The sequence below is a fragment of the Nymphaea colorata genome, chromosome 1, assembly GCF_008831285.2.
Source record: "Nymphaea colorata isolate Beijing-Zhang1983 chromosome 1, ASM883128v2, whole genome shotgun sequence".
In the NCBI taxonomy this organism is placed as follows: domain Eukaryota; kingdom Viridiplantae; phylum Streptophyta; class Magnoliopsida; order Nymphaeales; family Nymphaeaceae; genus Nymphaea; species Nymphaea colorata.
The window spans coordinates 15,431,487-15,446,865 of NC_045138.2; the positions used below are offsets into that span (position 1 = coordinate 15,431,487).

The 15,379-nt window shown below is 39.4% G+C and overlaps 1 protein-coding gene across 1 annotated transcript; it reads right to left on the reverse strand.

Moving 5' to 3' along the window:
- Positions 1 to 3,222: 3,222 nt before the first annotated feature.
- LOC116266425 (uncharacterized) lies at positions 3,223 to 4,606 on the reverse strand. The gene has a single exon (XM_031647650.2). The coding sequence runs from the start codon at positions 4,501 to 4,503 to the stop codon at positions 3,304 to 3,306; it is 1,200 nt and encodes a 399-aa protein (XP_031503510.1). The 5' UTR covers positions 4,504 to 4,606; the 3' UTR covers positions 3,223 to 3,303.
- Positions 4,607 to 15,379: the final 10,773 nt, after the last annotated feature.

Below are 15,379 nucleotides of genomic sequence, written 5' to 3' on the forward strand. Positions count from 1 at the left end.
ATCATAACCCTTACTTTTTTCATCCTCAAGATAAGAAATTTACGATAGCGAGAAATGCCATACCCATATATGACGGGGTAGTAGTGCCTCTGCAAATATTGTTGTTTGGATCGTAGTTGCCTTTGTTTTGGATCTTGTCAGCCAAACTCAGACCCGGTTCCATTATGAGCTGACAGCTTGAGGAGTACGGTTTTGGACATTGTCATACTTTCGAGAAAGATCCGACCCAGGTCCAACATGCAGCATCCAAAATGAATCTGGACATGGGACAAGGAGTCCAGCGGTGGTCTGACCCCGACCTGGACTCTGGCTGAGCTTTAATCAGGTGGCACGAAGAAGAAAGTTCTGCACCAACAAAACTATGACGCCTCGATAATTCGTATTTTTTACAAATAATCAGGGGAGGGGGGCAATAGCCCGAAGGAGTAGTAGGTCAAGTAGGCACGTCATCGGTTCAATTCTCGTAAATATTATTCCCTTAGACTTTAAACAGTGAGATCACGATACTTTATTTGACAGGTATCTACCATATCCACTCAAGTCTCAATGCGGTCCAGTAGTATTTCCTGTCGCAAGAAAACTTTGTTTGGATTTCACATACAGTTATGGGAGCCCATCCTTGGAGCGTCACTTCATAATCGAGTTAAGTGAGTCAAGCTCGAGCCTGACTTTGTATAATCGAGTCGAGCTCGAGCTTGTGTTAGGCAGCTCGACTCCAGTTCGAGTCAAACTCGACTCGGCTCGTGTGCAGCCCTACATACAGTGCTGCATGTGTCTCAAGTTTGGCATAAATAAAGTTGGCATTAAGTATCTTACAAGGTGAATAAACGTTCAACATTTGCGGAATTAAACAAAACGAGCGCCTTGTGCAAAGAAATGCTGTTACGAGAAGCTGGTTTTTTCAATTAATTTACATATACGTTTCCTTTTATTTCTTGAAATGCTGAAATTGACCGTTCGCTGTGTGGGCAGCCTGGCGGATTCCTGTTCAATTTCCGATATTGATGACAGCAGGTAAAACATTCGAAGTATCGTAATCAGTGAATAAGTATGCCAAATTTTATATAGTCACATGGATACTGGCATGGGTACGGGGATATTGATATACACACGATAATTTTAAAAATTTATATGCACTTAAAAATCCCACTTAAAAATCCCACAAAGTTTACAATTCCAGATGAATTATGCAAAATGTCTTGCCATATGACCCTTCCAAACTTCCAAGCTGTTTTAAATTTATTTTGGTATGTTCAAAGATTATATATATATATATATATATATATATATATATAGAGAGAGAGAGAGAGAGAGTGATGTGGGGCTTGACAACTCATGTGCCTGACATGGTAGAACTTCGCTGATGCATAAGCGTACACAGAAATAAATGTGGGTAGTAAAGTTCTTAAAGTGGCGCTTAAACTGTTGCAGATTCACCAGATGTTGGTGAAACTAGTTTCCTTCGATCAGTGGCAGATCAAACATGGTCTTGATTCCACAAGTAAAAGCATCTTCCTACTTGCAGTAACTTGGGAGTGCATAAACAAAGTTAATGGAAAAGAGCACTTGAATTTTGAAGGGCTAAGAGCAATTCAAGACTCATATAGCACTGATTGGATGCAAATTAATTTCGATTAAAGAGACTTTTAAGAGCTTGCCGGTTGAATATCCAAGAAAAATCGGAGAAAAACACCCGCAAGTTCAAAAGCAAGGCGATAGAGCTACTGGTCCTGCTAGTTTATCGGAAGGCAATGAAGAATATTTCGTTTTTAGCTAATAAATGTGATGCAAATAAAATAATTTTTAAATAACTATTTATGGTCTCCACTAGGCAGAGAAGTGTTGAAGGCAGGTTGACGCATTATGCTGGTAAGTTGTCGCATTTGCTCTGATTATATCACAGAAGTCATATTTTTATTTCATGAAGGCGATGGGGAAGCTGTGTACTGTAGCAGAGCAGTTGGAGCTCTTAATGGCAACCTCCTCTTATACTTTTAGCTATTACTCGATCATCTAAGAGTTAATCTAGATTCCCCTATGAAGGCATTTATTTTTAGATAGTGTTTGTACCGAATCTGCCATATGAGGTACCAAATGAAGTCCAATTGAATTAGTTTATATCAAATATAGTTTTCCGGTTTTAAACTGTATCGACACAGTTGTGTTTTTAACACATTTTTTCTTAGAAAAAAGAAATGCTTTTTATGTGGCTATGGTTTATATGCATGATGCGATAGTACAGAGACATATAAAGTAAAAAAAAAATGGGGTTAAAAAGATAAAAGCATGCAGTGATTGTTAATTTGCCGTCAGATTTTCATAGTTTCTAACTTTTTTTTTTCTCTACATTGGCCAAAACTAAGAAAATAGAATATTGTTCCGAGGTCCCGAGCACAAAAACAATTTGTTTACGATTCAAGAGAGACCAAAACACTTTGGACAACAAACAGTTCCGAATTCCGATGTTTTTTTTTCATGGAAATGGCTTTCCACACGGATGTGCATGAGATTGACAGTTCCTACATTGAATTAAATTATCAGCCATTCTCTCTCCTTCCCCTTCAAGTTTAATAATAAACATTTAATAGAAATAGAAACTTGTTCAAGTAAAATTAATAGTGCTAGAACGAAGTTAGAAGAGATTGAGAGAGAGATTGTGCTACCAAATTTCATTACATGATCAACTCACAGCATGGTTGATTTTTTATGTTTTTTGAAGCCTTGAAAAGTTTGATCTACAACTTGGGCTTGAAGGATTTTCTTTTGAATGCATAAATTCATACAATCCTATCTCAGATATATATGTGTATGCAATTAAAGTACTTACTAAAACTCGTGAGAGAAATAACTCAACCAGAATTTATACAGCGAGGAACCAACCAGTGGAGGCATGTGGAGACAAAAATGACAACTTAACAGTCCATTACCCAATATGCATGCTCCAGATATTGTTTAATGGAAGCTTCTCAGTTCATCTGCCGCATCCGAGGACCCACTGCCTGCCAATCCCCAGAAATGCCAACAACCAAGCTTAAGTTTGAGCGCACGCGGCGTGTGCATGTGTGTGTGTTTCTGTCTCTTGTGTGTGTGAATGCGCGCGCGCGCCACCAACCATTCATTCAAAAATCAACCCAGTGAAAGTTGCAGAACTCCATGGCGAGCAAACGGGAGAGACAGAGAGCGAAGCAGATTAATGCTATAGAGATAGACAGAGGGAGAGTCTTGCAACAAACCTCGCGTTTTTTAGGCATTCATCTAAAAAACTAATGATGTACAAACAACAATATCAATCTTCAAAAGTTTTTACAGACAATCTTCACAATCTTCTGAGGATTCAAGATCGTCCTCATGAATTTCACAGGAAGAAGGAGGAGACACAAGCGACAGAAGCAAATCCACGAAGGCACCGACAATGTAGCCATGGGCGCTCTTGCCGTTCACCTTCAAGTACCAGACCAGCATCTCCTCCAAACACCCCCAGTCTCTCAAGTCATAGGCTTCCACCATCTCCTCCATGGAAAGCCTAAAATCCATGTAAGGGTCCTCCGAATCCAGCACCATCATCAAGCTCTCCTTGAATGGCAGAACCCCGGCATTCTCCTCCACACCCTGGAAGCCACCATCTTTCTCCCTCTGAGGCACACTCTCCATCTTCTCCGTCTCCTCAAACATCAAGACGCCATCCTCCTTCTCCCTCTCACAGCCAGTGCTTCCAACCGTCCCATCTTCCAGTTTTAATGATGGTAATTGCTTCTCGTCTTTCTCGCTCTCCACCATCAAGTGTTCCCGGAGAGTCAGCACGGGACCGCTGATTTCTTTCGTCTTGTTCTCTGCAAGTCTGCCATTGATTTCTCTCACAGAAGCTCCCCCCACCTTCTTATTTTCCTTGAACAGCGCCTTCCTCTCACCTTTTTCTCTATTCAGACCTCTGCCCACGTTCTTATTTTCATTGAACGGAGACAACCCAGTTTCTTTTCCTTTCTTTGGACCGCTCCCCATCTTCGCCGAGGGCAGGGCGCCGCTTCCTTTCTCCTTTCCTTCATCTGATATCGACTTGGTGCAGTCTGGTTCGAAGAAGAACCTCTCCGAACACAACCCTCTCACCAGGCCCTCCAGCACCAGCTCCGGCATGTCGCCAGAATCCTCCGACGACGAAATCTCGGACGTAGACGCCGCGGAAGAATCTGTCTCGAACCAATTGCCGAGCTCGGAGATCGTATCGTTCCCATCCGAATCGATGTACACGGAGTTGATGCTCCTGTAGATGTCAACTGCCGCTCTGAAGGACTCGGTTTTGGGATGGTGGCACACCCACATCTCCTTGGGCATGAGAAGCGACTTGAGATTCATCCCTCTGGCCATGGAATTAGGCAGGACTCTGGAGGCTGCTGGTTTTTGAATTTTGAGTGGGTTGTGGACGATGGGATGGAATGAAAGGCTTGTGTGTTTTTGTGTTGCGTGAAGCGCCGCTCTGCTGCTGCTGCTGCTTCTGCTGCTGGGCATTGATGGTAGTCCGAGAGGTAGGCAGAGGCTTATAAAGAGGAGGGTCGCTACAGGAAAACTGAGGTGTGGTGGCGGAAACAGGCTGCTTGATGCCCGGTGTTGAGAGTCGTGGACTATCCCAGGTATGCAACTATTAATTTAATCAATTCAATAATTTCGGTGTGTCAATTCGGTTCTCTATCACAGATGATATTATTTTTTGCTATTCTATCTTATTATAATCGCCCATCTGTATATTATATTCATTGAGCTGGTCAGTTTACAGATGTTCTCTTTATGTTTTCTTTTTCCCTTATTTTAACTTGTAACTCGTGTGGGGAGGCCCAGACAAATAACTATTGTTTAAGAGACAAGTTTGGTCCAAAAGAATCCACGGAACCCAACTAAGCTGTCCTGCTTACATTTAGAAGTTGAACTTCATCTTACTTTAACTAGAGTTTTTACCACCATAAATGTTTGGTACTATTAAATAATCAGCGGCACTGGACTAGTCGTTGCGGCCTGCTGGGCATTGGTGGGTTAGATCATCTTTGAGTGATAACAGTCAATGTTTCCGACCAGATAGCTTCAACTTTCAACTGTTAGTGGAAGTAGTCATAAAACAACTATCCCGTTGAGCTTCGACCCTACCAACCGAGATCATGAATCATGTAGAAAGCTGGTAACTTTACGCCACAAATTACTGTTCTTCGACCGTTCATGAAGGGGAACAGTGAATCTTTTAGATTAGATAGCTGCAACTTTTAAGTTTCAACTATTCTTGTTGATCAGCTACCAACCAAGATCGTAAATGATGTAGAAAACAAGCTGCTAAAGATTACGCCATAGATGAATGTAATGACGTTTAATTGTTAATGAGGGTCGGTACTCTGTGTGTCGGCGGGGACTGTTGATGGTCGTCTGCAACTTGGGAAGTGGGCTCGTGAATCGACCCATGACCAACCAGTGCTTCAAAATTCAAAATCATGGAGGGAGGGAGGGTGGGTCACGCTTGGCTGCATGGTTGCTCAAAGAAGGGAAGAGGAAATGTCGGAAACGCCATTGATCCTCGACACCTCGCATTAATGGAGGCCCAGAGGGGGAAGGTGGGTTCGTTGCTTTGCTCATTAAATGGGAAGGAGGGAGGGGCGCTGATGCAAAAGCATGTCGCAATAATTGCTTCACTCAGGGCTCTCTGTCATCAATCACCCAACGTTCCTATTCCATGAAATCTCATGGCGAAAGCTCCCAAGTTTTTTCTTTTCTCTCTTTCGCTCTCTGCAATTTTCTGACCCATCGTTGTCTTCTTCTTTCACCATGAACCAAACTTCGGTGGGGTTAAAAAAGCATTTAAAAAGAAAAAGAAATGAAACCTGAAGATCTCTCTCTCTCTCTCTCTCTCTCGTTTATGACAATTGTAGAATCTCATATTGAGTTGATGAATGGTCCATTTTCAGTAACGAAATCAGATCACGGATGTCATGACAACTTCCATGCAAGTGTGGTCCCGTCCCCATCAACGCCTGCCGTTTGAGTGAGACTTCTGGTGTCTGTGTTCTTGGGGAGATTTTACCGTTAAAAGTTTAAACATTTCTACAGATTGCCGGGAAGTTGTCTCTCCTGTATTTCTTTTTCCGTAAGACTTTGTTTTCTGCAATTCTAAAGAAAATGATTCTGTAATCGGTGATATTGCCCCGATAACTGCAAATTATTGTCATCCCACCTAAAGGCTATCAAAACAAGAAACTTCCGGTTTTCACCACCATATAACTTTTTATGCTTGAAATTGAATGAAGAAACTGCGAAGAGAAATTATTTTTTATCAAATTAAAGGCACCACCCCTTATCTTTAGGAGTTTAAGCTTACAAGATGTGAGAAGCACTTGTAGGCAATTCGATTGATCAGTATGTTAAAATGATTTACAAAGAATTTATACATTTATTTGTTATTATCACAATGACGACCTAACAATTTGATCCAATTGTTGCAGTTAAGTTCTCATTTTTGCAGGAATATATATACTTCAACGGTCCTCATGTCCGTCGTTCACCGCTACTATTTGGATGATAAATGAAGAAATTTAATATGAACTAGAACGTTGGGGAGTGCTCATAATTGCTGATAATTAAGTTAAGAGGAAAATTTTAATGAAAAAAATAGTTCCCACATTTAATTGAGTCATGATACATTTGACTGTATATGTGGTTCCTCGTCCAATGCGTCACTGAAGAGCTCTTTTTTCTTCTTCTTCTTCTTCTTTTCTTGAATTTAAAGATGGGATAGAGGGAGAGCCACACGCCGCTTGTGGAAGTGAATTTCCTTTGATTCTGGGAATATATACCTAACGGCTGCTTTTTAATGTAATGTAAAGAGAGTAAAATAGATGTTGTCTCTGTACTTATTCTGCCATTGCTTAGAAAAATATCACTCCGGAAACACATCTGAAGTTCATCTAACAATAGCATGGTGCTGGTCAAAAGAATCTTTGCTTTTCTTTCTATAGAAAAAATTATCCACCCATTCGTTCAAATATACCAGCATTTATGGCCATAAATGCCACTACTTTCTCCTTTCTCTTACTACAACATCTCTACCCCAAATTTTATATATATATATATATATATATATATATATATAAACCGGGAACATCTTTATTCATCAAGAGATGGGAGAAACTTTTCTTCAAGTGAACTCTTAGTGATGTGTTGCAGCATGGGAAGAAAGAACACCTGTGTCCCATCTGTAGGCAAGTCCACTAACAATGCAGTGGGGAACACATTTTATGCGCACCTCGTCGTTCCACCAAAACGGTGGAACGGCAGAACAGAACGTCGTCGTGCCTTGTGAACATCGTGTTCTGTACTTTGCATCAAAAATCCCGGCCCTAAGTTCTTTGTCAGTCAGACGAAGTTCGCATCCATGGCGTCCGGTTAGATGAAAAGAAAGAACGACACCTCGTCAAGTAAAATCCACTCTGTTTTTTTCACGGTGGACCGCGACGTATTTTTCCTATATACACTCACATCGACTCCCATGTGATCCGCTCAGTAATATTAATTTCTTTTACATAGTCATCCTTCATGACTCTCAGAGACAGTAGAAGCTTAATTTCACCAAGAAACAACAGCTGTCTTGTCTGTATTGAGCTCAGTTGGTGAGTCCAGCAGTGCTTACACCCATGCATCTTCCAGGACACACTCATTAACTCTCTCTCTCTCTCTCTCTCTCTCTCTCTCTCTCTATATATATATATATATATATATATTCAGTTGCCCGTGCACATGCCCATGCCGCATGATTGCTTACCTTCTGCACGTATGGGGGGATCCAGTCATTTGCTGGAAATATAATTGAGAGGGAGGAAGCGCAATTGAAGCGTGAATAACAACTGGTGGCAAGTTTATCTAGAACAATTGAAGCATGAATAACAAGAAGCAGAATCTTTGTCATTTTCTGAGTAGGCAGATGCAAGTTTATGTGGAACATCCAATACAGAGAGCTTATCCCTGATCAGGTTACCTAGAGGAATCACATGAAGTTCTGCCACATTCAGAAAACCTACTCCAAATTCGAACCTGGTATTTTTGACAGCTACCATTTGTGCAGCGAGATGATTATGAACTTCTTGCTTACGAGTCTCTTCTATCTCTGCACAGTAATCTCAAAATTTGCAATCCCTTACGGTCATGTCATGAATCGGTGCATATCATAAAGGGTAGGTACCATTCAAACAAGCAGTACATTGAATTGGGATAAATTTATTCAGACAAATCCAGCCAAGGATATAAAAGTTTAGCATAATTGACAGGAGACTCGAGACAAATCGTCAAAAGTTGATGGGAAGCATCCTTGATGGTGCCTGTTTGTCTAATTTTGTAATCGGATTCTGCACGCTTGGACACTTATTCCTGGATCTTCTTAGTTGTCCTGAATTATCCTCGATAGAGTACCACGGACTCGAGTTGGATTGATCTGGTGCTCTAAACCATGTGCCATCTATCTCATTCCAGCCCCAATGCCCACACTACATTGTTCAAGAAGAAGCTTCATGGAAGCATTGTGGGGAGGAAGAGAAGCAATATTAAATGAAATATGAGGTAGCCCTAGCTGGGTGCTTCATTTGTCCTGTTCAAGTACAGCACAGAAAGCAGAAATAATATAAATCTCTATGCCCATGTGCTCTATGTTCCATGTAATAGCCCGATATATCGGTTCAAGTAACTTCAAGGAAGCATGAAATTAATCTTTATTGACTGTGCTGACAACAACGCAAAGTTTTGTGAAGCATCGACGGTGTCGTCTTTAGAGAGAAACTAAAGAAAATTCTTCTTCGTCTTTTGAGTTAACAGGATAAGAAAGAACCCAAAAAGTTCGCACAAAATACCAAAAAGATATATACTTAATTATGGAATTGTTGGTTGTTGTTGACAGACAAAATGTCATTAGATTCCAGTGATTCTTGTGCGATTGCTTGGAAACAGTAACCTCTATGAGATGTTTCTTAATGTTCTTGTTATGGCTTTTCTTAGACAGCCATATACTAGTTTAGTGTTTTTTCCGTAATTATAATAAAGCAACCAACCGCTCTTCACCAACCATATTCTTTCTTTTCCTTGTTTGTCAAGAATGACTATTATTGCGTAAGTCTGGTTGTCAATTGATCTGTTTCCTAAAGAGCATAAGAAAAGTGAGTGGGAAGTCGATCGATAAGATATGTGTATGTACCAAACTACCAGAAAGTAGACTTCTGAAAGGGGCTCAACTTTGTGCAGCCTTGGACTTGATTTCCTTATTTTAGATTTTAGACGTTTAGATGCATTAATATATAGTAGCAGGACCTCTTTAGACACATTAATGAGCTTCGGGGTTTGAGTTGGACATACTTTACATCCTTCAACTCAAGTGTAGCACTTGCTTTGAGTTGGACATACTGTACATTCTTCAACTCAGGTGTAGCACTTGCTTTAAGTTGGACATACTGTACATCCTTCAACTCAAGTGTAGCACTTGTCACTGTTTGTAATGCAAAGAAATGATACACTGTAGTGTGACAACGACCAAGAGAGCCCCTTGCCTGTGCCTCGGAGGCAAAATAACCTTAAATATAAAAATTAACTTTGAATTGCAAATTACCAAAATACACATTGTTTTGATCAACTTATGAACTTTCTTATATAAGTAATTAGCTTATGATTGAATAAGTGATGGGGAAGAACTATCGATACATGTAGTTCGGGTGTGCAAGCCAGCGGAGTGGGTCATCTCTAGAACCAGATGGTTGGAGCTCAGATTCGAGTAAAGGGTGCAATTGCCCGATTCCAACCTGCCAAATTGGATATATAATAATATGGATAGTATCCAAATTCAGTTGAGGAAAATGTGCGAATTAAAATAATTTTTCTTTTGGATTCCTTGAATGCAATTTGGATGCTGATTGTAACTCCTATAAGATCAACTACCGGCAATATATGGCCCAGATTTTTTTTTTTTTTTTTCTGAAAATGTAGATACATTTATGAAAGTCAAACATGGTTAGCGAGGGACTTGAGACATTTCGTCGAACTTTACGGTGCATCATTAGTGGTTCTTGTTTTTTGTATTATTATTGGGTTTCTCACATCTAACAAAATCAGACAAATCTTCTTAGGGGTCATTTGGCAAATGAAAAGTGTTTGTAATTGATTCATGCATATGCCCCAAGGTTTGAGGCTGATTACTTATTGAGGCGTATCCATAGAACAGGTATATACAAACTGTTCCTTTAACCAAACGGGCCCTCAATTGTTTTACATCCCCTCACAATGCCATAGAATAATGCTCAATGGTGTTAGTCCTGGAAATCCATGAATTCTCTCCAACAAGAGCTCCATACATTTGATTAATTAGGGGGCTTAGGCAAAAGAACTTGAGTGATAAAAGTTCAACAATCAAACTGCGTCTCTTTCCCCATGATCTGCAATACCTGGAACATAGTGTTCTTATTCATGAACTGATATAGGCTCCAGTTCAGGTTCGAATCTGTCAAACCCAAAACTCAAGTCAATTTGGGATTGGTCTTAGCATAATCCAAGTCAGAACTTGCCTAAGCCCTTAAACTTGGTTGTTATAAAAAAATTAGATAAAGCAAGAAAGAAAAGAAAAATGTGCGCTACCAGTCTCATGGCCATACCTACACCTCTATGAGTGCTCTACATTATTGAAGAAGAAGCTTTCTTGGAAGCATGGCAAAAGGGATGATCAATGGTGCATCAATAAAAGAAATCTGAGGTAGCCATATACAGGTGTCCAGTTTTTCTTATATATAAAATATAAAAGGCCAAGAGTAGAACAGTACATCCATGTGCCGTGCATTTCATAGCAAAGCCCAATATCTGTTGGCTCAAGAAGCTTCATGGAAGCATGGAAATATGCTTTATCTGTTGACTTAACAGCCGCATAGAATATATGCAAGCGTGTGGCAAGAGTATCATCTTGGAGAGAGCACAGAAATTCTCCTTCATTTTAGTGGTTAAAGGATAAGAAAGAACCAAAAACTGGTTGTCCTTCTTCAAGTACAGAGGAGGTACCATGGTAGAGCTGTTCCTCACGCCAGGCATGGCGTCATCTCAGAATAACTCCATTTGGTGCTTTCTGCAGAACTTGGGGATCGTTGGGCAGTTCTCAGAAATCAATGGCGAAGCTTGTCGAACTGTTGTTTGTTGTTTGGAGACAATGGCAGTCAAACAATGGAGTGCCCCCAAATACTGATCAATTGGGTAGCTGTTTAGGGACATTATGATTTATAAAGATCTTATGGCTGCTCTTTGGACAGCCTGATATTAGTTTAATTTCTTTAGACATGATGGGCAACCGATCGGAATCCACCAACTTCTTTGTAAGGTTCTTTCTTACAGCTTTGCGTTCGAGAAGAGCAAGATTCTTGAACAGCGCAAGATTCATGAACAAAGCTACTTCTTGATCGTTCTCTTCACAGCAGATCATGTGCAAACTGAAAAAATAGTTAAAGGAAATCATCTCTCGCCTCTGAAAATTGAGTCTAATTTATGAAACTTTAGGAAAGAGATTCTCTTGTTTGTATGTTAAAAGAGGCTAGTCTCATGCAATTTATTTAAAGACAACGACCCTATTAGTGTCCCTTGTACACCAGCTACCTACCAGTACCACTTCATTTTTTTGGGGGTTTTTTTCTTGGCTAAACTGGTTCCGGAACTCGATTTAATAATCAGTTATTTATGTAACGAAGAACAAGAAATAGGAAATCGTCATTTCCTGATCATTAGGTCTCACATGAGAAGGCCTACTTGTGTTCTATTACAAATTTCGATATTTAAATAGTTTTCTCTGTTTTTTTTTTACTTTCTATTTTATCAAGTAGCATAGGACAAAATTTTCGACATTTTATTTACATAAAATCTATATAAAGTCTTTGTCGGGGGGCCGACTGTTGCACACGAGGAAAGAGGGATGCCTTTTGGGGAGGGAAAAAGTTCACACTTTGCTCGCCAGGCGATATTTATTTTCGCATCTAAATGAGAGTAAATGAAATTTGCAGAGATTTGTCCTGGGGATACATGGGGTTCGAATTCCAACAATCTACGTTGAAAATCAAATTCTCTAGAATATGTTACAGCAAATTATTAACGAAACCAAACTCATATCTCGACAATTTACACAAGTTAAATTTGAATTTGGGTCCTGTGGAACCCAATCAAGATTCGTCCAGGTCAATGATAGAGCCAGTCTGAAGAGAGGGACCCCAATGAGTCGATGAACACAGTGCTGAATGGGGTTTGAGTTATTCGGACTCACTTGACCATGTTCATCCTTTACAGTGAAGAAGTTAAGAAAAGATTACATGCAAAAGTTTGTGAATAAAGTTCATGAAAAAATCTTACATAGTTTACGAAACTCGCAGCAACTTTGTCGATGCTGCCACTTATTACCAACTTTGTCTTTTGTACTCTGCAATTTTTCTTTTTCTTTGCTGCATGATTTTTGTCACTTCCAGTGACGGCTTGTTAAGTATTTTGATAATTATTATTTTCATTTCGTCGGGACATATTAGCAGTGGTGATTCTTTCGCTGACATTAGAATCTATACTTTTGACCAATATTATTTGCTGTCGGATCTTGTCCTTAATAGAGGATTATGGAATAATACTAACACCGAGCTACTCCTCTGAACCCATGTGCAATGTTCCTCATGCCAAGATCTGCAGTAAGCTTCTGAGAAGCACGCTAACTGCACTGCTTCAGTTTGAGCAGGAAGGTTGGGTGAGTACTTTGTCCTGTTCATGAATAATACATAAAATATAGATGACCTAGAAGGCTAGAACTCTATATTCATGTACCATATGTTCCATGAAAAAGACTATGGATCCATGGCAGAAGAAAATTCAGGGAACCATAGCATCTATTGTTTATTAATCTGATATACAAAAAAGATTTGGAAACATGGCAGGTTTCATCTTAGGGAAACAACAATAATTTTTCCTTGTTTTTCTGCTAAAGGACAATTAAAAGCCTCGAACTAGTTACCCGGCTTATCTTGTAGAAAACATATATAAACCATGATGAACTTGTTCTTGTTTTATGTTTGGCATCATCTAATTAGAAACTTCCTTAGTCATTCTGCAGGAAAAATTAGAGCCTTCCAAGAAAATATTACATGAAATTGTTGTTTGCAGATTGCAGACAAGACAGTCAAAAGGAAGTGCCTTTATATTATATATTAATGGCTTTGGCCTGGTGGATTAGAGGCAGTAATCTATGATTAAGTATCTCTGGTTTCTATGGCATGGCTATTCACAGGCAACTGGGCATCAGAGGACAACGATGTTATTCCCTGTTTTCCCTTCATGTCAAAAAGGTTTTATTCAAAATGCATGCTAAGACTGATTCTTCATTGTCTTATGCAGATGGAAAACATGTTCTGAGTTTCTAAAAATTAGCAAATTGCTGGTTGTATAAGAAACATGTGACAATCTATTGGCTCCCTACTTAAAGTACAGCAAACCTGCTTAAGACATAGCTTGTGGCCCTCGGATCAGAAGACACCAGCAAGTAACCTGTCTGCCTCATGATGCCAAATCCCCTTGGGGTAACAAGTGTTCCACTGTTAGGTACTCATTGTTTAATTGAAAGAAGTAAAGTTCCGATGAAATTGAAAGAAGCAAAGTTAAACGTAGAGGATTCTAAGACATTCTCATTGAACATCGAAAAGCTTAATTGCTTGCGGCTTCCAAATTGTAGAGGATTGTGGTACATTTTCCTGAACAACAACAGGTCCACGGCATTATCTATACTCTATGATCAACCTCTGCAACAGGTTCCTGAGGAATAAATCACTTTCCACTAGACTACATCTCTGTAGCTAAATATAACAGAGCAATCTGTTAATGATCTCCATAATCTGCTCTGCAAATCAGATTCCGGTAGCTCCTGAATCTGTTCAGGATATTTCAGTTCCAGTCTCAAGCTGAATCCTGCAATAATAACTGACGACTCTTCATGAAACAATAGACATTCCCAGCCACCATTCTGCATGAACTGCTGCCTTTTGAATTACACATGACCAAACAGCACTTCCATTCTTCTCAAAGCTTCGCCACATCATGCAATTGTCATCTATATGATCAAGAAAAATTTTTAGTCGAACTGAACTAAATTCAAATTCTAAAGGAATCTGCCTCTCCGAAGAAACTTAGGAACATTCCCGGCTGAAGTTAAAATCCCAAAACCGTAATCTAAAGATTTAAGCCCTTACATGGAGGACACTATAATTAACTGTTGCATTCCTTATAAAATGTACATTTAGGATTTTGGATTTCAGTACAAATGATTACCAACTGCTAACATTTCATTACAGATCTCACAACTTTAAAATGCCAATTTGAATACCAGATTGTGATGTGAAATTCTAGTAGAATTTGGAGGGACATTTTTGGACGTGATGCGTAGTTTTGTGATCTTTTGGCATTATTTTTTGAATGTATTCTGCACAAGGATGAAATCCAATATCATCGTTTCTGTAGCGCTTCACTGCCAGGAAAGAGATTCTCTAGTTTGAATATTAAGAGACGCTAGTCTCATGCAATATATATGCAGACAACTACCCTTTTAGTGTCACTTGTATATTAGCTAAACCTAGCGGTACCACTTTCTTTTTGTTTTCTCTTGCCTAAAACTGGCTCCAGAACTTAATTTAATAATCACTTATACATGTAACAAAGAACAGGAAATAGGAAATCATCATTTCCTGATCGGTAGGTCTCATCATGAGAAGGCCTGCTCGTGATCTATTACAAATTTTGATATTGGAATAGTTTTCTCTGTTTTTCGTTCTTTTCTGTTTGATCAAGTAGCATAGAACAAAGTTTTTTGGATATTTTTTACGGAAAATCTATATAAGAGTCTTTGTTGGTGGGGCGACTGTTGCACACGAGGAAAGAGGATGCCTTTCGGGAAAAATAACACATTTTGCTCGCCAGGGTATATTTATCTTCGCATTTAAATGAGTCTGAATCAAATTTGCAGATTTGTTACGGGGAAGTGTGCGCTTCAAAATCCAACAATGTGCGTCGAAAATCAAATTCTCTGGAATATGTTACAGCAAAAGATTATTCAATGCCAAACTCATATCTCGACCATTTACACTAGTTGAATTTGAATTTGGGTCCTGTTGAACCCAATCGAGATTGCAGAAGTTTGCCAATAAAGTTCATAAAAAAATCTTAGGTAGTTTGCGAGACTCGCAGCAACTTTGTTGATGCTGCCACTTATTACCAACTTCGTATTTGGTGCTCTGCAATTTTTCTTTTTCTTTGCTCCATCTTTTTTGTCACCTTCTAGTGACGGCTTGTTAGGTACTTTGATAATTATTTTATTTTCATTTCG

Coding starts and splice junctions, on each gene's coding strand:
- LOC116266425 (XM_031647650.2), bottom strand. CDS start 4,503: ATGCCCAGCAGCAGAAGCAGCAGCAGCAGCAGAGCGGCGCTTCACGCA.